Consider the following 23928-nt stretch of genomic DNA (forward strand, 5'->3'; position numbering starts at 1 on the left):
TCTTCCTTCGTACCAGGTTCCGACTGAACCGGCCTCCAGGGCTATCTCGGGGTGCTGGGCACGCTGATGGGGTGGGAAAGCGGGCAGGAGGCGGGTCCTGGGGGTCGCCCCCTCCCCGCCTGCCAGCGTTACGACAGACCCCTCACCCCTAGCTGCTGTTGATGTCCCGTTTTAATCTTCTGCCAAGTGTGTACATGGTGATGCCCTATCAAGTGAACTTTTTAAAGCTCAAATGGCCTCTTTGAAAAGGAAAATTGTTTCAGGGTTTTTTTCTTTTATTGATTTTAATGTAAAATAGCACTTTGAAGTTTACAATTTATGGTTCCCTGGGCATCGATCAGAGTGGGGAAGGAGGGTCAGAAGCCGTTTCCCCTCCTCTGCCCGCTCCCCGGGGGCCCGGACGACGCTCGCCCCATGCCTTCCAGGCGGCACCTTCTGCTGAGACCCTCGCCTGCCTCGTTGCATTTCAGGAGATCAAGCCCGAGATGAAGAAGAGATAAGAAAATTGCCCCTAATGAAAGCCAGAGGCAGCAGCACTTTCTCCTGGGCCTGAGACTCTGGGAGAAAAGGGGACCTTAATTCAAACCAGCCAGGCCAGCAGCTTTGAAGTCTGCTGAGCAGCGAGCGGAGGCCTCCGGGCCAGGAGATGCTGGTGTACTTTTCTTAACCCCTCACTTCCCTGCCGCCTGGCAGCGCGGGGTGCAGGGGCCGGGACTGCCGCTGCCCTCAGAGCGCTGTGTGGGGAGAAAGGCCTTGTTACAAAGGTGCTCAGGGATGGTGGAGCCGGGACTGCTCACGCTCCCAGAGCCTGGTGTGGGTTTAAAGGCCATGTTATAAAGGTACTCAGGGATGCTGGAACCGGGACTGCTTCTGCTCTCAGAGCGCCGTGTCGAGGGAAAGGCCATGTTATAAAAGTTATCAGAGATGCTGATGAAACTGCCTGTTTCCAAGTGCAAGCCTTCATCTCTCTCTGAGTGAGGTTGGCCTCTCTTCTGAGCAGCTGGGCAGGTTCATTTCATTTACCCACCCTTTGAAACCCTGCAGGGAGGTTGAGGGGCTTTTGTTTCTCCCACGTTTTTCTTTTTTAAAAACACCGGTTGGTTGTTGTTGAGCTAAACTGTACATAAAACTTGACCCTCTGAAACACGTGTGAACCTCCAGTCCGGGGCGCTGGCTGCATTCACGATAGCGTGTCTGCTCCAGGGAGACTGTCCCTGAGGGCCCAGCCCCCGGGGGCCGAGAACACACCCACCTGGACCTCTCTGGCGGCCACTGTAGCTCTTCAGAGGCATCCAGGTCTTCTCCTCAGCAGAGCGGTTATCCGAGGACATTTCTACTGCAGTGGTCTTAGAAGCAGAAGATAGAAGTAAAACCTCGGAGCTGAGAGATGCAGCGTTTAGCCCACGGTCGCTGCGCCCGTGTACAGGTGGGGGTTGCACGCGCCTGTCCTCGTGGGTGGCAGGGCCCCGGGTGAGGCGGGCCTGTGCCGATGGCATGTGGCGTGCTCCTGCCCTCAGGTGGGGGCCTCATGGTGTCGGGGCGGGGGACGCACCCACAGCCGGTCATGGAGCTTTCAAGCACAAGGCTTCCTGGGGGCTGACGGGCGGGGCCCAGAGCGCAGGGCCAGGAGCGGGGCGAGGTGCCCGCCCGCTGCCCAGGAGCCTGTCGGGGGTGGGGAGGAGGGACGTCCACACCTTGGCAGATGGAGGCTGGCGAGCAGAGAGCGAAGAGGCCAAGCCTCAGGGACGCAGCTCCGGTGGGGGGCGGGGCCTGTGTGGGGAGACGGCAGCAGGGGCGGCCTTCGGCGGCTTTCAGCCTGGCCGAGGCCACGGCATCACTGCTGGGGGGCCCGGCCCAGGCAGTCACATTCCCGTCATCACTGTCTTGCTTCCCGTCCCGACTCTCAGCAGAGCTTGGGTACTTGATAGCAGGTGCTGGGCCCCTGGCCTGCGGTCCTGGTGGAGGGGGCGGGGTTTCAAGAGGATGTGGGCCCCCAAAGCAGGGGCTCAGAGGCCGGGCCCCCAAAGCAGGGGGACTCAGAGGCCGGGACCCCCAGGGCAGGGGCTCAGAGGCCAGGCCCCCCTGGGCAGGTGTACAGAATTCCAGATCCCAAAGGGCACATACCTCCCCTCGCAGAGCATGAACGAGAGGAAGTTTTCGATGATCAAAGCACCGTCACTGAAATCGTGCTTTCGGGCTCCTAGCGGCAACCTCTTATAAAACCGGGCCTGGATTCGGGGCTCAGCCGCAGTCAGCGTCCTCTGCCTGGCACCTCCAGCCAGTGAGCGCTCTCCTGTCTGGAGACATGAACTGTGGAGCCAGCAGCAACACGGGCTTGAGCGTGAACAAGGAAGCCTGTGGGGCGAAGGCTCCAGGGCCCAGCTTGCGTGGACAGTGCTTCTAGGACATTCAGAGGGTCAGAAGGGAGCCAGGGGCAGCGTAGCAGCCGGAACCCTGGTTCCAGCCAAGGCTCTGGAACCAGTGGGCACAGCCCCCGAACATAGCGCCGCAGCCCACTGGCCACCAGGTCGTCTGCCCCTAGCTGGCGTCGACCGCCAGTCTGGTGGATTTGTGCGGGCCCCAGTTGGGTGGTGTATCGAGAAGTCATTTCTCTTTTAGAAGTTGGAGCCAGCTGTTGAATCAGCTCATGCATTGAGATTTCACTGTGGGTTGGGATTGGCATGTTGGCACGGCAGAGTCTGGCCGTGCGAGGCTACAGTGCAGCTGATAAGACATGATTCTGGGGGCTGTAGGGGCCCTGTAGCATCCCTGGGCACTGCCGCCTTTGTAGAGCCACCAGGCTGGCCTGAGCAGGAACAAGCCTGTCAGCGACATCCACCCTGTTCAGCCTGCCGAGCCCTGGCCCCCAGCCTGGCTTTTCCCCGTGGAAACCTGGCTGCAGGTATGGACTGTCCAGCGAGCAAAGGATGGAGGGGTAAAGGGGTAAAGGATGGAGGGGCAGAGCGTGTGTCCAGGGCAGAGGCGCTGGGCTGGGTCCCAGGCGTCACAGGCCAGGAGCTCAGCTACGCGGGTGGTTTGCGCGTTTGCATCCCACCCCCCGGGGTGCAGAGGCCCCAGGACCTCCGCTGATTGTCCCTGTTGCCATCTCCCCTCAGCTTTCCCACGTCCAGAGCTGCACCTGGCCTCCTCCTCTCTCAGGGTCTCCTCCCTGAAAGCGGATGATTGGTAGTCTGCTGCCCTGGGAGGCTCCTGGCCCTCAATGCTGTCCTCGGTTGTCCCCCCGAAGGATGCCAAGGACTCCTAGTCCCACTCACCTTAGAGCTTGGACTCTAAGGTTTGAGGGAGGGCCTTCAACGGATATTTAGATCTTGTTATTTTCAGACTAAACTGCTCATTAAAACTTCATCCTAGAAATAAAATGTCAGGCAGTTTCCCAGTTTCTTTGCAGCACCTGTTAACTGGTCACGGGCTGGCAGCTTGCTTCTGGCCCCAGGGTCCCAGGCAGGGTGATGCTGGGAGGTCCAGAAGGCAGGCTGGCAGACAGTCAGTAGTGACGCATCCAGCCCTCTCCTACCCACGAGGAAGCCGAGTCAAGGGGAGACGACGTTTCTCGGGGCTTAGGGCACACTAAAAATGTGTGCTGCACACCCACTCAGCACACGCCGGGCAAACAGCACCATTTCAGATTTTCTTACTGTAGCAAGCATTCGGGATTACAGTGTCAACTGTCCCAGTCAGGAAGAGGAAAGGAGGGCGTGCACACGGACATCCGCTTTCCCAGGTGCTCAGACTCCCGCCTGGACGGCGTGCCAACCCCCCTCCCCAAACCCTGCACACACGCACGCACACACCACTCACCCACACACCAACACGTGGGATCAGCCGTGCTTTACAGCTTGTTATGATTGGCTTTGGAGCGAAGCCACACACCAAGCACAGACACCAGGGACCCTCTCGGTATTCACCTCCTTTAATGATGATTTTCACAGGGCTGTTTTTTTTTAATTTTGTGGGGGGATTAGAAATGAAATCGCTCCGCGATACTTCAAAGCAGAGCAGCAGAGCGCCCACATGCACTTGCTTCAAAACGTCTGCTGGGGCTCTCTGAATGAGCCAGCGTCTGCTTGAAATGTCTGTGGTTTTCAATGAAACACCGTGCCGGCTTTAAAATCCCTACCAAGATTGCGGCTGAAGCCGGTCTCCCGCCCAAAAAGACAAAGTTTATGTGACGAGAACTTCATTAAAAATAATTGAAAACCAGCCTCGCTGGAATGATGAGGGCTCGTGCAGAGGGGCCCGCCGGGTGCTCAAAGTGGGGAAGGGTGGCCTGTGCCTTTGTGGGGACAGACAGCTGCCGGGCGTGGAGGGAGAGCAGACGGCTCTTCCTGAATTCTGAGGCGGGCCCCCTCCCACCAGCCTGGACCAGGAATTTCCACACAAGCCCCAGGGCCTGCTCTGATGCCTGTGTTGTGTTTAGAAGACCGGGCTTATAGACTTCCCTGGCGTCCAGCAGTTAAGGCTCTGCGCTTCCAGTGCAGGGGACACCCGTCTGACCCCTCGTCGGGGGACTAAGATCCCACATGCTGTGTGGTACAGCCAGAAAAAGAGGCTGTGCTCTCTCTACGTCGCGTCTCCAGTTCCTATGAGCTCTCGTCCCACTGGCGCCGAGAAGCATTCAGAGCTGGGGCTGGCATCACACGTGGAGCAACTTTAGCAGAGTTGGAATGGCAGAAGCCTGGGGCAGGGCTGGTGGACGGCAGCCCAAGGACCACCACCTTGTGTTTTTTCAGTCAAGTGGCCCAAAGATGGAAGTGTCTGCTCCCTGGCCCTCGGCAGGAATGCTCTCAGCCCCTGGTCTGATCCACACACAGTGCTGCTGGCCTCTGAGGCGTGGCCCCCGAGGCCCAGAGCCTGAGTCCTTAAGAGCACTTCCGTCAGCTCTGCAGAGGCTCTTCAGGAGTAAACTGAACTGGGCACAGCCTCAGAGAAAAGAATAGAAGCTGCGAGCTGCTGAAAGGCCCACCTAGCCTGTGACTCCCTGGTTCCAGAAGGGGGTTTCCTGGTGGACCAAGGGCCAGGGTGAAGTCGGTGAGTCTTGGTGGTAGACGCTCCCAGCACCTGACCCGTCGCAGGTGGACATCCCTTGGGAAGCCCCCCGGGCCGTGCGTGGCCACAGGAGTCTGGCCGGGCCTCCTGGTCCTCACCGCGGACCCTGCAGGGCAGGGGCCAGGTCTCACCTGTGTGTGGCTCTCCGGGGTTCTCGGCCGCCCCCACCTGAGATCAGAGGGCCCTCTCAATAGGACTGCGACCCAGGATAGTTCCTAGATGGAGAAGTATTTAATGCTGAGCAGTCTGTTTCTTACGGACATGGGTTTGGGCAAACTCTGGGAGCTGGTGACGGACAGGGAGGCCTGGCGTGCTGCAGTCCATAGGGTCGCAAAGAGTCGGACACGACTGAGCAACTAACTGAATTGAACTGAACAGATTCTGTTTCTTTGACCAAAGTTGTCATCTTCCAGAGCTGACTTTGCTGTCGTAAACGGTGATTTCATGTCATCCTGATGAGAGCCTGTGGGATTGTAGGGGGTGCCCTGTGGCCATGATCCTCCCTGTGGCCCGGCCCGTGGCCATGGTGCTCCATGGGGCCTGCCCCGTGCCTATGTGCTTCCTGGGGCCTGGCCTGTGCCCATGGTGCCCTCTGGGGCCCATCCCGTGAGGGGTGGGGACCATTGGTCATGCCTAGCATACTGAGCCCCCTCATGCAATCTTCTGAAGACCTGGTGGGGGGTGAGGTGAGTCTCAGAGGTGAGGAGCTGGGCAGGAGGAAGACAGAAAGTCGGGGTAATTTTCAGGCCCATGAGGCTGGCTCCGGGCCAGATGTTGGACTGGATGGGAGTCTTCCCGGTCTCAGCAGGAAGCGAGATTTCCAGGCTGAGCCATACACTCAGGCTGCGAGCTCCTGAGGCAGTTAACAGGAGCTTCCCCCAACTTTTCTTGCCTTGTTTCCTAAATGTAACAGCCCCTGACCTCCTCAGTGTCTGTTTATACTTCTAACTAGTTGGTTCTCTTAAACTGGAGCATCGGTTTTCTAAGTGTTGAATTTCTTTCTAATTAACCTTACACGTCCCTCCTGCACCCCAGCAGCAGGTCATTTGGTCCATCGCAGCTGATGGCGTGGCCTCGGGCTGGGGTTGTGGAAGCCCAGCGCAGGGGCTCTGGGACACCGTCACCAGCTCAGGCACCCGGCCCCAGGTCCCCAGTGCTGGGCGGTGCCCCAGAAGCCCCGGTAGCCAGCGACGGTGGCTGCCCTGGGCTGACGCGGCATCTCCCCATCTGCCCCCTGCAGGACTGTGGTCATGCCAATCGCCAGCGAGTTCGCCCCAGACGTGGTGCTGGTGTCCTCGGGCTTCGACGCTGTGGAGGGCCACCCCACGCCCCTCGGAGGCTACAACCTCTCCGCCAAATGTAAGTCAGGTTTGTGGGTGGCCGGGTGTCAGATGCGCGGTGTGCACACCAGGCTTCCCCTCCGGTGGCTGTGGAAGGAGCATCCACCCCAAAACCCGAAAGACATCTTACTGAAACCATGATACCCGCTCCCCAGAGAGCACAAGGCCTGCGGCAGGCATGTAGCCAGGAGGCCAGCAAGCCTGGGGCCTGCCCGCTGCCGCTGTCAGCTGGGGTCAGGTCCCCCTCCTCCTGGGGGCTGTCGTCCCACACGGGGCCTGTGGGGGAGCTGGCCCTAAACGCTGTGAAGACAGAAAGAGCCGAGAGCAGGCTCACTCCAGTCAGGAGGAGAGATTTGTGTGTCCTCTCGGTCTCCGCAACTCACGCAGGTGACAGCGCCCCCCACCCCACCCCAGCGCCAGCCACAGAGAGGCCTGGACCCCCCCACCCTGACCAGCGACCTGGGGGTTGCAGTGTCTGGGTGCCTGGGGTTCCAGGGGGACAGGGAAGGCTTGTCAGGGGAGCCTGTCCCCCACCCCCATGTGGGGAGAGCATGGTGCAGCAAAGAAGCAGCCCAGCCTCAGAGCACAGCCTCGCAGAGCCCACCTGCCCGGCCGGGGGCCGAGAGGCTGAGTCCCGGGCAGACGGCACCAGCGGCCTCCACGCCCAGCGTGGGGGCCATGTCTGAGTGCTTCCTGGGGCCCTCGCAGTCCCTCCCAAGCCAGCATCACTGTTGCCATCAGAGACGAGACCGAGGCTGGGGGCCCCCAGCGCCTCGCCGGCACCCACAGCTGCCCAGGGGCAGAGTCCAGCCTCGGGCCCGCTCTGCCGAGCGCCAGCCTCTTCGGACAGATGGGTCAGGCGGCCTGGCTCCCGAGGAGGGGCATTCCCGTCCCCGTGGGGAGGGCGCTGCGCTTCCTGTTCCCCGTGGGGAGGGCGCTGTGCCGCAGTGCAGGGACCATGGCTGCTGAGGAAAGCCAGGCGGGGACGCAGGAGGGCCCTGGAGGGCTGCAGCGGCGGCACGGCAGTGACACAGAGTGCAGGGGCCCTGGCGGTGACACGCGAGCGTGTTGCCACACCTGTGCCCGGCGCTCGGCCGACGAGAGCGCCCTGGGCTCTGGGATGGACGTGGCCGGGCCCTGGCAGCTGCCCTGCCCGCCACCCTCCTGCCTCCCGGCTTCTGTGGTTCTGCAGGCGAGATGGGGGCTCCCCCGGGGCTCCTCCCCGCCCCCGAACGAGATGATTTGCAGAATTATAAAATCAAAGCCCCGAAACAGTAATTCCTACTCCCACGGAGATCAAAAAGAATCCCAAGCCGAAACCCTCCAGTGAATTTATCACAAGCCAACCTGACTCCCATTAGGTGTCTCACTCGGAGTGCCAGCCTCGGGGCCTCGGTAAGGCAACGTGATGCGCCCCTGGCCGCTTTGGTCTGCCGCCAGGCACCGGCACCGCGGCCTGGCCTCAGCCGCCACTTGCCTCTCCCGTGTCCCCCGCAGGTTTCGGGTACCTGACGAAGCAGCTAATGGGCCTGGCCGGTGGCCGGGTTGTCCTGGCGCTGGAGGGGGGCCACGATCTCACAGCCATCTGCGACGCCTCGGAAGCCTGCGTCTCTGCTCTGCTGGGGAATGAGGTAGGAGGGCCCCGCCCTGCCCCACTGTCCCGCAGCCTGCACATCTGCCACTCGCATCCGAGAGGAGGTTTGCCCACCCGGCAGGACTGTCTGGTTGTGGCCGGAAGTGGGTGGGCAAAGGGACAGTTAGAAGCCATGTCCCCTGAGCGGACGGCTGAGCATCTGTGTTTTAAAGGCACCCGCCTCGATGCGGGGCTCGCACGGGACGCCTTTACCTGGTTTCCTCCTCGCAGGTGGTCGGTTCTCTGGGACGTCCTGAAGCAGGTCCTGGGGGAGGTGTCACCACGCCGTCTCGGGGGCTGGGGCGTGGGCCTGGGTCCCTGTGGCTCTCCTGCTGCTCTGACCCTCGGGCGATGCCCAGCGGGGATCAGAGGGAACTTTGCAGGGTTCCATGGAGGGAGACCTGCTGGGAGGGAGCTTTCCAGGCTAAAATGCCATCAGGCCAGGACGCTCATGCCCACTGGCACTCCTGGTGGACAAAGCTACCCGGCCGCCGGCAGGGGAGGACGGGGGTGGGGATACTGCCTGGGTCGGTTCTGAGAATCTGAAGTTCATGACGGAAACCCACTCTGTAGCTTCCACCTCGGATTTTGGAACCATGCTCTTGCCAAGGCTTTAAATGCATCCACGGCCTTGGACATGAGGCCACATCCCAGCCTCCTGACCCCATCAGGGAAGCGTGGGTGGTTCCCACGCCCGCCACACATCTTTCTCTGGCTGCTTTTCCCACGGCATTGCTGGGAGGGGCCAAGGAAAGAGCCGCTGGTGTTTGGGCAGCAGGGCCAAGTGGCCCAGGTCGCCAGCTGGCCCATGGCCGAGCAAGGCCCGGGGTCCATACTCCCCAGACACAGAGGGTCTCGTGGAGGCCTTAGGGAGGTGCAGGCCCACCTGGCGATGCCTGGAGGCTGCTCCCCTCCCCAGGGCCCGTCAGACGAAATGGGGCTTCTCCACATTCACAGAGTGCGCAGACCCTCTCTCAGTAGGGTCAGGGTTATCTGGTGCCCCGTGAGGGTGCCTGAGCCCCGCCCCCGGACAGGTGTGTCCTTCCTGCAGTAGCAGCTCCCAGCGGCTGGGCCCAGGGGCTCACAGGGGGGATCTGAGACTCCTGGCAGGGAGGGAAAGAGGCAGAATTGCAGGGCAGCTCCCTGAAAGGCCTGCCTGCCGTGCTCCTTGGCCTGGACTTGTGCTCCACGGCCCGGGCTTATGCTCCACGGCCCAGGGTTGTGCTCCAGGACCTGGGCTTATGCTCCCTGAATCGGGCACATGCTCCCTGGCCCGGGCACGTGCTCCCTGGCCTGGGCACGTGCTCCCTGGCTGTCTGCTGGGACAGGCCACTGGCTGGCAACAGGGGTGGAGGTGGTAAGCTTGGCTGGGCAGTCACCGGGGAGGGCTCTGTTTTCTCCTGTCAACCTCTGCGTGTCCTGGATGGTGTCCATTGTAACCGAAGTCACACCTGGGTCCAGGGGCCTGCTGGAATCTCCCGTCTGGTCAGCTTGTTAGCAACATGTGTGAATGTTCTCTGGCAAACCCCCACCTGCTTTTGCTTTCCAAAGTGTGCAGAGCTCTCCACCTCTCTTCTCTTCCCATAACGTGATCTCCCCACCCCTTTTACTAGGAGAAGGCAGCTGATTTATATATTCAAGCCATCCTGAGGGCTTTTGATTCTGAGAGCCAGCTATTTTAAAATAGCAGCAGAGAACTCGGCTTTCAGCTCAGCTGCTTGTGCTTTTCGGACAAAGTGTTCCTTTGGTGAAACACATCAAAAAGCAGGAAGCCCTAGTTTTATCGAGGTCTCTTAAAAATCTTTTTAATGCCAGAAAGTTGGAGGGAGCCTCACCCCTCGGCCTTTGATGAGGCTGATGCCGGGCACGGGGACAGCTTGCTCCGGGGCTGGGGAAGCCGACTGTGCGCGGCCGGTGTTGCCCACCCGTGGGGGTCAGCAGAGGGGCATGCACGGGGCTGGGCCTGGAGGGCTGCCCCACCCCAACAGCCATCGTACTGACTACTGAACTGAAGCTGTGTGGATTGACCATTGGACATGAAGCTGCTGCATTGACTAGTTTCAGCTTCACGCCATCTGCAGCCCTTCGGGATGGTGACAGTGAGATGTCACTTACAGGAGCTGGGTGGGTGGTGTGCCAAGCAGCTGCAGCCCAGGGCGGGGCCCCGGGCAGATGGGGAGTCACTTCTCGTCACAGGTCGCCCCCAAGGGGAGACTCCTTTGGGGCCCATTTTCTGTTTAGCCATGCGGCTTCTGGGGGTCCCATGGCACTGTCTCATTGAGCCCAAGTCCAAGACCCCACGCAGGAGGTGGTAGGGGATCAAGTGGCCAGCAGCCGCGGTAGTGTCCCTCCCTTGTTCCGCTGTGCTGTCTCGCCAGGGCACAGAGTGAGGCGGCCCCGGGGGGTTAGAAGCGGCAGGTGGACGCAGGAGATGCAGGGTTGACCGAGCCCGCTGTCAGCTTCCAGCCCGCCAGCTGTGGTTCACCTGTGCTCACCTCACCAAAGCAGCTGCACGCAGGCCGTGAGGATGGAGCAGGCTGTCCCCCAGTCATGTTTCAGGACACGGCTTACACTGGGTCGGGGAGGTGGGCCTCCAGCGTGTCCGAGATGTGCCTCCAGCGGGCTCATCAGCTCCCAACCCTCCCCTGGAGAAGTGGCCCTGCACCCTCTGCGGGCAAGAGGGGACCCGCCCCAGAGCTCCTGGGCCTCCTGTTGTGAGGGAATGGGGACCTGAGCCCGAGGGTGTTACCGGAACCCACCTCGGGGGCCCCGGGAGCATCCCGCCATCCTGGGTGCATGCATTCCGCAGTCCTATCAATGGAGCCTCAGTCTTTTAACCTTTGTCCAAAGGAATTGTGGTTTTTTGGTGCCATGTGGTTCATTTTCGTCAGTGTTTAAAAACTGTTGAAAACCAGCCACGTCCTCCAAGCCTCTGCGCCGTCACCAGGAGGCTCAGGAAACGCCACGTGGCCGGCCCCAGATAATCGCTGAGTCCGGCCCTGTTGCCAGATGCAGTCCACACGCTGAGGCCACAGAGCCTGAGCAGACAGACAGACGTGCAGGCCCTCCTCCTGAGGGGGAGGGGACCCCATCCACAGCCCAGCCCTTCAAGGACCCCGAGGAGGGGATGGCCCAGGAGGGCTCAGCGCTGGCCCTGGCAGGAGCGTGCTTTCCTAAGGCCCCCGGTGGAGCTCGGCCAGCAGGTGGGAACCGCAGTCAGAGGCGACCGCAGATGGCCCCCGGCCCCTCCGCAGGGGAGCCAGCAGGGAGGCTGGGGCTGGGCCTGAGGGCGGAAGACTCGGGAGAGGAGGCCGACCAGAAACCCATCTCTGGAAGTGGTCCTGGAGAGGCCGAGAGAGAAGGGAGGACGCAGGAGAGCAGGCTGGGGCGGCCCCCGGGCCCCCATGGCTGAGTCCTGCAGGGCCCTCTGCCCATGGGGAGAAGGGACTGAGATGGGGAGAGGGGGTCGCAGAGCCAGCCTTTGGGCAGGGGGTGGAGTGGGCCAGAGAGACCCGGGGGACGTTGTCTGTCTCCTTGAGAAGAACGCGGGGGCTGGGGCACCTGCCAGGGTGGCCGGGCGTCTGAACCTGGGCGCGGCCATGAGTCAGGACCGTCACAGGCTGGGCAGATGGCAGGGCAGCTCCCGGACAGTGGGATGGGGCGTGAGCCCCTGAGGACAGGCTGGGGGCCTGGGCTCCGTCATCTCTCGTGTTTCCGGCAGGCCCAGAGATGTCCACCAAAGTGCAGTTTCGTTTTCTGGAAAACACACGCTGTGACCTGGGTTCGGCCAAGATTTCGTAAGGACCGTTTTCTCTGGTGCTGTAACCTCTCTGGTTTCTGCTCGCTCAGGGTGTGGTGTGAGCTCTTGTAAACTGCAGAGTAGAAAGCCACACCCACACCCACAACCAGGCGCTCTGCACAAGGGTTTTCTTGCGAACTTTCCCCGAGGCTGGCTTGTTAAAGGCCGAGCTTAGGACGAGCCTCCTTTCTGATTCAATTGTGAAGTGGAATACACGCGAGGTGCACGTGCCCCGGGGTGGCCAGGGGCTCCCATCTATCACTCGGACTCAGCGTCACCCACAGCCGGCCCTCTGTTCTCTTCCAAGTGAAAGTGAAGTCACTCAGCCGTGTCTGACATTTCGTGACGACGTGGACCATAGTCCACCAGGCTCCTCCATCCATGGGATTATCCAGGCAAGAATACTGGAGTGGGTTGCCGTTTCCTTCTCCGGGGGATCTTCCCGACCCAGGCATTGAACCCCAGTCCCCTGCATTGTAGGCAGACACTTTACCGTCTGAGCCCCCAGGGAAGTCCTCAAAGCCTCTCCAGCTTGACTCCTTCCAGACACAGGCGGGCAATTGAAGGCACACACCCCAGCTCTCCGAGCTCGCACGGCCGGGCCAAGAGCAGGATGGTGGCCCGTTTGCTCTCCTCCTGGGGCCACCATACGCCTCCATTTGCCTCAGATCCCTCTGCCAAGCCCGATTCCCTGCTCCCAGTCGCACCTGCCCCCCAGGCCCTCTCCTGCTCAGCACAGCCTGACCCCTTCTCCCCTGCTTTCCCTGCGGCCCACCGCCCTGGCCCCTGAGTGAACGTCACCCCTCACCCAGGCCGGTCCCACAGACGTGGGGCCCTGCTCTGTGAGGCCAGGCGGAGGTCTGTCTCTTTTGTTCCCTGATGTTTCCTAAGTTTGTAGGGTGGATAGTGGTTGGTTCTCCCTGGGCTGCTCAGGGATGTCTATTAAATGAAAAATAAGACCCCAAGTAATGAGAGATTTATGTATTTTAAGAGCTAGAGCCTCCCCGCACTGCCCAGTCCTTGTGTGTAAAGTGGAGGCTACACACATGCCAGGGGTAGACTGACGCCCAGAGCGGCTGGAGATGGGGAGCCGCCACAGAAATGGTGGTGGGGAAGCAGACGGCAGTGTGGGCGCCAGGGTGCTCACCGGACGTGGCCCGGGCAGAGGGTGCTGGAGGAGAGCCATGTAGCCCCCTGGAGGGTCAGCCCCCAGCCACGTCCAGGGCCCCCTGGGGAGGTTAGACCTGGGGGTCCCCCCAGGACTGGGAGCAACAGGACCGGGGTTGCATTTCAGAAAATTCCTGGCACCGTGCTCTGACACACCTCTTTGCCTTCAAGTAATAGGCATTTTATGGAATGAGTTATTTTCTAAAGACTGCTTTTTTCTTAAAAGGGATAAAATCCTAGCAAACTATCAGAGCTGTACTGCAACAATGAGGCCTCAGCTGTTTATGCCACAGTGAGGACCCCAAACCTGAAAGGCATGTTTTCTGCTCCAGCTTCATACACACAAGGGACCTGGGCTCTGCCCCTGGTGGCCCACTGACGAAGGTGCTTAAGGACATTCCTGTCTTCACGGGGACCTGCAGGTGTTCCCGGAGGGGCTCTCCATCTGTATCTGCTCTCTGGCCCAGGACTCACCGGGTTGGCCCAGGTTGGGAATTACATCAGGGTCCCACCCTGTGCGGTCAGCCATGGCCCTGCGTCCCTGAGGCAGATCCCAGTGGAGGGAGGGGTGGTCCCACATCTACAAGGTGGCATCTGAGTGTTTGTCCCTCAGGCCCTCAGTAGTGGAGGACCAACCTCAGCAACATGGCATTTCAGATTTGACCCTATAAGTCTGCAGGACAACACAGAACTCAGTTCAGCTGGGGGTCACTTCCTCGTTCCTCAGAGGCTGAGCACCTTTTCACGGGTCTCTTGGCCACTCAACCTTTCTTTTCCGTTTTTTTGCCCATTTTTCTATTAGACCATGTTTTTCCAATCAATTTTGGGGGGAGAATTGGTTGGATGGGTGGGTGGTTGAATAGATAGATTGGTGGATGGTTGGATGGACAGATGGGTGGATGGTTGGATGGATGGATGGATAAGTGGATAATGGTGGGTGGTTGGATGGCTGGATGGGTGCGTGGATGGATGGGTGGGCAGATGGAGGGATGGATAAATGGATAGATGGTGGATGGTTGGATGGGTGGGTGGATGGATAGACAGATGGATGGATGGATGGATTGGTAAATGGATGGATGGATAGATGAACTAGTGAATGGATAGATGGATGGTCGATGGTTGGATGGATGGATGGTGGATGGGTGGGTAGATGAGTGGTTAGATGGACGGATGGGTACATGGATGGATTGGTGAATGGATGGATAAATGATCGATGGATGGATGATTTGGTGGATGGATGGTAGATGGGTGGATGGATAGACAGATGGACTGGTGGATGGTTGGACAGATGGATGGACTGGTGGATGGATGGATGGGTGGGTGGTGGATGGGTACATGGATGGATAAATGGATAGATAGTAGATGGTTGAATGGAGGGATAGATGGGTGGGTGGATGGATTGGTGGTTGGTTGGATGGATGAGTGGTTGGATAGATGGATGGATGGATGGATGATGGATGGTTGGAGGGACAGACAGACCGATGGACAGCTGGGAGTACCCTCTTTGTAAAAGTGAATGTAGGGTCAGAATAATCTGTTCCTCGACTGAAAGGGCTTTCCTGGGCCGTGGGTCTCCTTTGGGTGAAATTTTTAAGTGACTGATTTTGTCATTTATTTTTTATCCCTTCTTGAGTAAATTTTGAAAGATTACATTTTACCAGGAATTTTTTCTATCTCGGCCAATTTTTCCAAATTATTGACTGAAGTTGACAGCGTTCCTGTACTGTCTTCATCTCTACTATTCCTGTAGTCATGGTGCTTATCCTAACATGCTTATCTGCGCCGCCTCTGATTTTCGTCACCAGCCCTACCAGAACTTAATTGTTCATTTCCGTTTTAAACGATAAAGTAATCATTTTAACATATTAAAAGTAAGATACTAATGAACGATGAACCAGAAATCGCTGAAACTGAAATGGGATAGTTTAAAGTTAGCCAAATGGAACGTCTGAAAATGAGAGCACATTAGCAGAAAACAGAAACTTGGTGAGATCAGCTAGAGAGGAGGCTGATGACCTGGAAGGGATGTGTGTGCTCAGCTGTGTCTGACTCTGTGCCACCCCGTGGACCGTAGCCTGTCAGGCTTCTCTATCCATGGGATTCTCCAGGCAAGATTACTGGAATGGGTTGTCATTTCCTTCTCCATGGGATTTTCCCCACCCAGAAATCAAACCCTCATCTCCTGCCTTGGCAGGAGGATTCTTCACCACTGAGCCACCAAGGAATCCCACAGTCTAGAAGCAACAACTGAAGGAATGGGGCTGAGCACAGCCCAGAGACAAGGCGTAGAAGGGGGCTTGTGTGTCTGTTCAGCGACCCCACCAGAGTGCGGGGTGGATGGCTGAAAGTGCCAGCGGCCCAGGATATTCCGTGACTGATGGAGGCACCATTCTCAGCCCTGGAAGGCAAGGGGGCCCAACCCAGAGAGTTTAAAAAAAAGCTTGCATCCAAGCTCATCTGAGTGACTGCAGGACCACGAAGACAAACAGGAAACTGTGAAAGTAGCCGGAGAGAGCAGACAGGCAACCCACAAGGAGCAGTGTGAGCCAGACACCAACCGCTTCACAGTGAAGGAAGCAGAAGACAGCGGGGCAAGGTCTTCCGTGTCGAGAGGAAGAGCCCACCAGCCCAGAGCCGCAGGCCCAGCGGGACTGTGGCCGCGGGGCTGGGGTGGGTGGGAAGAGAGAAATAACCTGGGAAAGCTTGACCCGTGAGACCTTCTCCAAAGGAAACTGTAGGAGCTTCAGGCAGGACGACAGCCCGGGCAGCTGTCTGTTGAGCAAGACGGAGGTGTCAGTGCAGGAAAGCCCGAATCAACAGGAACTCCAGGAGACAGTAACAACGATGCCACGTCAGTGAAAGTCAAGAAGGAGGCAGAGTGAGGGCCGCGAGCCCTCAGTCAGGGGCGACAGGGAATTCGGCCGGGCCCTGGAGCGGGGGCTGCCTGTACTGCAAATAAACATGGGGAACGCTGGCTGCAGTGCACTTGTGAGGAGCAAGTACTTTGTGATCGGTTTAGCCCGCGTGCTGGGCGGCTCTGTGGCAGACACCCGGCGTGCCCTGTGGCCGTCAGGCAGGTGGGCCGTGTGCGCCTCCCCACTCCACCTGCGGCAGGGACTTCAGGGAGAGCTCGGAGCAGAGATGCTCACACCCTCTGTCTACCTTTTCTCTGATCATTGGAAGAAAACCCTGAAGGGCAGATGTGCTTGTCGCTCAGTTGTGTCTGACTCTTTGTGACGCCCTGGACCATAACCCGCCAGGCCTCTCTGTCCATGGGATTTCCCAGGCAAGAATACTGGACTGGGTTGCCATTTCCTCCTTCAAGGGATCTTCCTGACCCAGGGATCAAACCCACATCTGCTGCTTGGCAGGCGGATTCTTTACCGCTGAGCCACCAGGGAGGCCCAAAGTGGGGATATTCAAGCCCTGTCTATAAAACCCTTGTTGACAAGTGTGATGAAACTGATGTTTCCGAAAAGTCATCATCCCTTCCCCTGACGCTGTGCCGTGCATCCAGCGGTGGAGCCCATGCTGCCACCCCTCTGCGCCAGCTGCCTCTGGACACCAGCTAGTGTCCTGCCCACACGGGCACCCACGAACGTACCCGAGAGCCTCCTAGGGGAAACACCTTAAGGAAAATAAGTTTACTTCTGTGAAAACATTTATGTAATGCCACAACCACCTCTGGCTTTTTCAAGCTGTCTTCTCTGTTAGCACGTGCACGTGAGGAAGACACTGATCTGGACGTCCCATCTGAACACGCACGGGGATTCTATGATCCGGACGTCCCATCTGAACACGCACGGGGATTCTATGATCCAGACGTCCCATCCAAACATGCACAGGGACTCTACTGATGGCCTCGAACTCACCGTGTATTCTTCTTTCATCCCCAGCTCGATCCTCTCCCAGAAAAGGTCTTACAGCAGAGACCCAACGCCAACGCCGTGCGGTCGATGGAGAAGGTCATTGAAATCCACAGTAAGTTGCCTGGCCCAGGGCTCAGCAAGGAGACCCCCCCCAAGGGAGGGGCCCGACTCCACAGCCCTTCTCCCACCCCCCATACCGCCCCCACCCCCTGCTTCTCTCTCACTGCCAGCAGCGTCCCCAGGCCCGCCTGTTGAGACCTGGCTTTCAGGGCGAATGTGATGAGCTGGTGACTCTCCTCTCACCCCGCTTGACGTCCCAACAACCTGCCACAGCCAAGTCACCAGCTCTGCTTTGTGGGGCAGAAGCGCTGTGGTTCAGGGGGTGTGTGAGGTCCCTTCTCCAGGCTCCCCACTGACAGGCTGGGACCCGCATGGAAGCCTGTGTCCTCGGGTCTGGCCTCTGCCCTTGGACCAGCAAACCCCACTCCATCAGTTCAGGGTACCCTTGGCCCAAAGACCAGCCCTGCCCCTCGAGCGATGGGGCCCAGGAGCCCAGGGGCTGCACACGGACTTCTGCCCCGCCTTTATCCTGGGTCTGCGGGGTGGCCCAGTCGCCAGTGTCCGTGTCCATGGGCGGGACCCAGGGTCTCCTGCTGTGCACTGAGCTCCTGGCCTCCTGAATGAGGAGCCCTGAGGCCCAGGAGACACCGGGAGGCTGCCTGCTCCCACCCCCATCATCTCGGGACTCCAGCAGGGAGTCAGGGAGTGCTCGTCCCAGCCGCCCCACCCTGAGGGAGGGACCCTCCCTGGAGCCCACCCCCACCCAGGTGTCCTGCCCCTGAAGGGCCCAGTTCTCCTGGTCACGGGGAAGCTTTTCCAGACTGCCACCCTCTGTGAGTTTCTAACCAGGCCACCTCGTGGCTTCTGTCTCTGGAGAGCGTGGTGCTTTGGAGTCACCAGCGATGGGTGCTGCTGGAGCCCCGTGGGCCCAAGCACAGGGATGGGGTCCCGTATCTGAGCAGTCACCCGCCCCTTCCGCAGGCCAGTACTGGCGCTCCCTGCAGAGGCTCGCCTCCACCGCTGGCTACTCCCTGGTCGAGGCCCAGAAGTGTGAGAACGAGGAAGCCGAGACTGTCACTGCCATGGCCTCGCTGTCTGTGGCCGTGAAGGCCCCTGAGAAGAGGTGAGCACGGACACTGGCCGGCGGTGGGTGCTGCCGCCATCTGCGGGTGACCCGGGTCTTTGCTCCCGGGTGTATTGGGGGCACGTGCTAGCTCAGCAGGGCGGGGAGTGGGTGAGCTCAGCAGGGCCTCACCCTCGCCCCAGGGCAGACTGCACCACACCTCTTCCCAGAAGCAAGAGCCTGAGAAAGACTTGAAGGGCGTCTGGGCCAGAAGGAACACTTCCCTAGGGGAAGAGTGGGGGTCGCTGAGAGTTGAGGGGGCGGGGGTGGCTAGGAGTCGGGGCGGGGTAGCTAGGAGATGGGGGTGGAGGTGGCTCGGGGTTGGGGGCGGGGATGCCTCGGAGTTGGGGGGCAGAGATAGCTAGGAACCTTGCACATCCACCCTCTCCTCTGTTGCCACCCCGCCCGCCCGCCCGCCCCAGCAGACCCGACGAGGAGCCCATGGAAGAGGAGCCGCCTCTGTAGCCGCTCCCGCAGCTGCGGGTCTCTTGTTTGTCTGTCTCCGTCTTGAAGCTCCGCCGAGAAAAGTTGCTGCCGCCCTGCGTCCTGCCGGCCTCCTCCGAGCCCGCGGGCGCGGCGGGGCGAGCCGCAGCCGGCGGCCCTCTGCCTGCCGGACCCGGGCAGACGTCGGGACGCGCCGACACACGGACGTGCGGGAGCGGGCGCTCCGGGCCCCGCAGGGCAGCCGCGGAGGGAGGGAGCCCGCGGGGGCTCGGGGCAGAGCCGCCTGCCGAGCGAGCCGACCCGAGGAAAAGAAAATGAAAATCAAAGATCTCACGACACAAAACAAACTTGATTAAAACTGGTGCTTACGGTTTGGTGATTCCCCACAATCCCACAGTCTCCGTGTAAACCACTCAACTCATTCTGTAGCTTATTTCTTTTCAGAGAAGAGTCAGCCGCTCCGGCGCTGGCCTGCCCCTGCGCACCGCGGGTGCGCGGTGGGGCTGGGACACGGAGCGGGCGAGCGTTTAAGGAAAAAAAAAAAACTGGACAAAAGCAGAAATGTGAGCCCGTGCGGCTTTGGTTTCTCAAAGCCGACGGAAGATGCGCGTTTGTGCCTTTTTTTTTTATTGCTCTGATGGATTTTTGTGGCTGGGTTTTCCGAAGTCCGAGGAACAATGCCTTAAGAAAAATAAACAGCAGGAGTCGGTGGGACCGCTCCCTGTGGCCGGTGGGGCCGGAGGCCGGCTCGCACTGGCCTGGCGCTTCACAAGTGGTCCCCGCCTCGGCCAGCAGCTCTGGAGGGCTGAGGTCCTGCCACCCTGTTTCGCTTTATTGCTGTTGAAGAAAAATGGAGGTAGTTCCAAAATAGTGGCAAATACTGTTGGGGGTTTCGAAGTCCAACAAATTTTAAATGAATCCAAAGTGTTCTTTTTCTCGTACATCATATAACAATTGAGCATCTCCATTTGGTTGTGAAGCATGTCCTAGGCACACTTTCAGTGTTACGATCGGAATGCTTTTTATTAAAAGCAAGTAGCATGAAGTATTGCTTAAAATTTTAGGTATAAATAAATATATATATGTATAATATATATTCCAATGTATTCCAAGCTAAGAAACTTGATTCTTATGAAATCTTGATAAAATATTTATAATGCATTTATAGAAAAAGTATATATATATAAAATAAATGCAGATTGTAAAGGTCCCTGGCGAATGAACGGCTTGTGACTCAGCTCTCAAGGTGCTTGTGGAAAGGGATCTAGTTTGAAGCTCATGTTATTTCTGAACTCCAGATTGGAGAGCTTTCAATCACAGGTTCGCCATGGGACACCTGCCCTGCAAGATTGTACCTTCATCTTAATTATTTTCTGACCTGACCCCTCCCCACTCCAAGCCTCCATGCACATGTGTACCTGATAAGTTTTTATAGCAAAGGATATCAATTTGCTGTTGATTTTGTATGAATTTTTTCACAAAAAGATCCGGAATAAGCATTGTTTTGTGAATTTTACATTTTTTCTCACCATTTAGCAGTTTTCTGAATGGTAATAACGTCAACCTTTTTCCTTTCTAAACTTTTGCTTGTACATTTTTTTAACTTTGGAAGGTATTTTTTTTATTATTATTATTATTATTTTCATTTTGTTTATTTTTGTACAGTGAGCACAGAGTTTATTTTCAGAGTGAGCGCGGAGCGTGCAGCGGGGTCTGAGGTCTGCCCACCTGGGCCTGCCTGTGGCTGCACACAGAGCGTGGAGCCTTCCTTTGCCGCCCGTGCTTTCTGGGCAGGGGGCACCCTCGCAGCGCTGAGCTGAGGGGCTTGCCAGCCACCATGGGCCATCAGTATCCATGAAACTCACGTGTAGACGTCTCTGACCACGTGGTCAGGATAGCATTTTTCACTTGGCTTTTCCAAAGAGCTTGTAAACTTGTCGGCCACGCGTGTGGCCAGTGGGCCTGTGCACCCTCCCCAGGCTCTTCTGCGGCAGCCACGTGGCAGGGCCCTGGCTAGGGGCAGTAGGCCTGAACTTTGAAGCCTGTGGCCACGGAGAGCCTGGACCCTCGCTGCCTGGTGACCCCGTGGGGACAGCAGACTCCCCATCAGGACGTCTATCCTTGGCTCTTTTTTTTCTCTTTGACAGTAACTGAAAAGGATCAGTTTTTAGTGGTAACTCATTTTCCAGCCCTGAAGCCACCAGTTTCATTCCAGAGTGTGCATCGGGTTCTGATGAGGAAGCGCAGACACAGCTTGCCATGGGCAGGGAACCCCAGCCAAGTCTCAAGTCTGGTGACATTTACAGGGTAGCTTCTGGAAGAGACTCTGATGCAGCCAGACTTGGGACCAAAGGAGCCCAGATTCTTGGACCGGCTTGGTCATCGGGTTGCTGTTGGTCACTCTCAGGACAGTGGTCAAGAGTAGGACAGGAAGGTCTTGGGCCATGCCTGGTGTCCCCTCTCCTCCTGGCTCCTTGCCCTGAGGCCCAGGTTGGTGGGGGAGTTGGAGGCACCCAGCCCCCAACAGTGGAGGCAGGCCCCAGCCAGTCGTGTCTGCTGGCCTCCTGGGACCCCCCTGCCACCTGCCCACTTCCTGCCAGCCATGGCTCCTGGGGAGAAACATCACCTGACATTTTTCCAGGTGATGGGATAACAGGTGACCTTGGTGGCCAAGTTCCTGTTGGAAGGGTTTGCTTCTGTTCTCATCCAACAGAGACCTCCTCTGCAGAAGGCCCAACGGGGGCCTTTTTCATTTGTCAGCTCACTCCAGCTTCACAAGCGTGCTTAAAGCAGTACCGTGTAGCCTTTTGTTTTCTTTGAAGATACACTCAGCCCTTCTCCACAGCCAGCCGTCTGGGGCAGAGGGCGGAGGGCCCACCCGGAGCTCCCACCGCCTCAGGGAAGGCACCCACACCTTCCCGCTGTGGTCCCTGGACCTCTAGCCTTTTTGTTCCTTTTCAGAGGCCTTGGGGGCACTGGCTGGGGGTCAGCAAGTGAGCACTTTATACCCCTTTGCAGGAAACCCCATGATGCCGCGCGACTCGTGGTGTCCCCCTGCCCTTCGGGCCTTCCAGCTGCGCCTCAGGGCGCCCGAGCCCCACCAGCAGGCGGCCGTCCCCCGGCCGCCCCCCGGCCGCCTGGGACTAGCCGCCCCTCCGGTTCCGAAGGGCCACTTTGTCAAAGCGTTTGGGTTTTTCTTGACTTCCTTTCCAAGTTTGTTTCCAGAGGAAGGACCGTTTTGTCCTGGTTCTGACACGAAAGCAAGTCTGATTTTTGCAGCACTAAGCAATGGAGTTTCTTGTTTTTGATTTTCGATCGGAACATTCCTCCTTTCCTGGTCACAGCCACACGCTCATTCCATTCTTTTTTGTAGACTTTCGGGCCCACGTGTTTTACGGGCATTGATACGTATATAAATATATATATAAACACATATGAGTATATTTTTTTAAGTTTCCTACACCTGGAGGTTGCATGGGCTGTACGAGCGGCATGTCTTTATATTGTATACGGATTTTGCACGCAAACGCGGCAGCTTGGGGAAGAAGAGAAATGCCTTTCTGTTCCCCTCCCATGACATTTGCAGACAACAAAAGATGGGGATTTTTTTTTTTTTCTGTAAAACGAAACCTTGAAGGAGAGTGGGGGAGGGGGGAACGTTTGCGTCTTATTGAACTTATTCTTAAGAAATTGTACTTTTTATTGTAAGAAAAAATAAAAGGACTACTTAAACATTTGTCATATTAAGAAAAAGTTTATCTAGCACTTGTGGCATACCAATAATAGAGTTTATTGTATTTATGTGGAGACAGTGTTTTAGGGAGCTGATGCGGAGGTCGAGGCGGACCGCCCGTCTCCCGCAGCTGCTCTGGAGGAACTTGCCCCGTTGGGTTTCTTCCCTGGTCCCCCTCCCCGGGGAAGCCGCGGCCCCCGCGGCCCTTTCCGCACAGTCTGGCCCGCTTTTCCTGACTTCCGGGTGATGTTCGGCTAGGATCTCACTCGACACTCAGCAGTCACGAACTGTGCTGCGCTCGCTGTGGTTTAAAATCATGCTTTGCATCGAAAGGACACCATTTCTTCCTTGTAATGAAGCAGAGCTTTCACAGCTCAGCTCACTTTGTGTCTTTGACATGATTATAAGCCTCCTATTGAAGGAAAAAGAAAGCAGACATTTTCTGTTTGTGGTTGGTTTTTTTTTTTTTTTCTTCAATCTTTTTGGTGTGTGTGCTCCACAGTGGAGGCGCTATTTTCCAATTTATGAGAATGACAAACATACTATCATGTGTCTGTATAAGAGGGGGGTTGACCCTATTCACCCAAGAGCTCCTCACGGTCTGTCGCAGAAAACGCGGTGGGGACGCGTTCCCGTCCCCGCCCACGCCCACTTCCGGCTCCTGCGGGCGCCACGCGGGCGGCAGAGACCCGTCTCCTCTGTAACTTCGCATCCGTTCTCTCTTGATTGTCTGGACCTTCCCGGGGTCCTTTCCCTTTCTCAGTGGAGTTGGAGATTCTGTTCTTGGTTTTCTCATTCTTGTTTCATTCTGTGTGGGGGGGGTTTGCACCAACTGCGGTGTCCTCCCCCGACGGCCGGCTCCACTTCACCGGAGTCCAGTATTTGTACCTCATCATGCGACTTGTCACTCTTGTGGTGTAAATAAAGAGCATTAATTGCCCTCCGACCCGTGGTTTCTGCCGTGTGCTCTCATGCTCGCCGGTTCCGTGCCGGGTCCCTGCAGGGGGCGGTGGGGGCAGGGGGAGCACCTGGGCACCAGCCCATCAGCAGCCCTCCCACCTTCCACCTGTTACAGACAGCCCACAGATACATCTTCACTTAAATGTCTGGTAATTCTCTTTTCTCCCCAAAATCCTGGTCTGGAAACAGCCTTGGAAAGGATCGAGGCTGAAGGGAAAGGACCAGAGGCCTGGCCTCTGGAGCTCGACACTATCCCTGAGGCTGTGAGCCTGCAAACACGGCCACCTCCACGTGGCACCGTACCTCCCCGCCCGTTGCACCCTTCCCAGGCGCTCGCATCCAGTGACGTAACTGGGGGAGGGGGGGAGGGTCCAGTCCCATGGGTCCCAGACAGAACAACTCAGGGGCGCCTCAGCCCGCCCCCAGCTGGGCTCTCCCTCTGCCAAGTCATATTTCCTTCCTCGCCCTTTCTCAGCTGTCGACCCCAAGGACGCTCCTTAAAAAATATCGTGCTCACCAGACTCCATCCAGGGTCTGCTTTCTGGGAACCCCAAATGCTACACCCAGGGGCCTCCAGGCCCCCAGTGAGACCTATGGAGCACAGCCACCTCCAGACGCAAGCAGAGCTGACCCAGGCGAGAACCTAGGAGCTGGGGTCACTGAGTTGGGGAAGGGGGATATTTGTTATGCAGCATCATCACAGCAATAGCTGACTGATGCAGACAGTGTAGAG

General features: G+C 58.0%; 1 protein-coding gene across 5 annotated transcripts in view; it reads left to right on the forward strand.

Annotated features, from left to right (window-relative positions):
- Positions 1 to 23181, forward strand: part of HDAC4 (histone deacetylase 4) — a 290084-nt gene extending 266903 nt beyond the window's left edge. For 3 of the 5 annotated variants that reach the window (XM_042244201.2, XM_042244213.2, XM_042244206.2), the window contains exons 23-27: positions 6308 to 6426; positions 7905 to 8038; positions 16903 to 16987; positions 17917 to 18058; positions 18481 to 23181. In XM_042244201.2, coding sequence (XP_042100135.1) covers positions 6308 to 6426; positions 7905 to 8038; positions 16903 to 16987; positions 17917 to 18058; positions 18481 to 18523 — 523 coding nt within the window. In that variant the 3' untranslated portion in view covers positions 18524 to 23181. The remainder of the gene's footprint in view (positions 1 to 6307; positions 6427 to 7904; positions 8039 to 16902; positions 16988 to 17916; positions 18059 to 18480) is intronic. The other 2 variants (XM_027967041.3, XM_027967049.3) reach the window with 1 other exon arrangement.
- Positions 23182 to 23928: the final 747 nt, after the last annotated feature.

The sequence above is a fragment of the Ovis aries genome, chromosome 1, assembly GCF_016772045.2.
Source record: "Ovis aries strain OAR_USU_Benz2616 breed Rambouillet chromosome 1, ARS-UI_Ramb_v3.0, whole genome shotgun sequence".
NCBI lineage: Eukaryota > Metazoa > Chordata > Mammalia > Artiodactyla > Bovidae > Ovis > Ovis aries.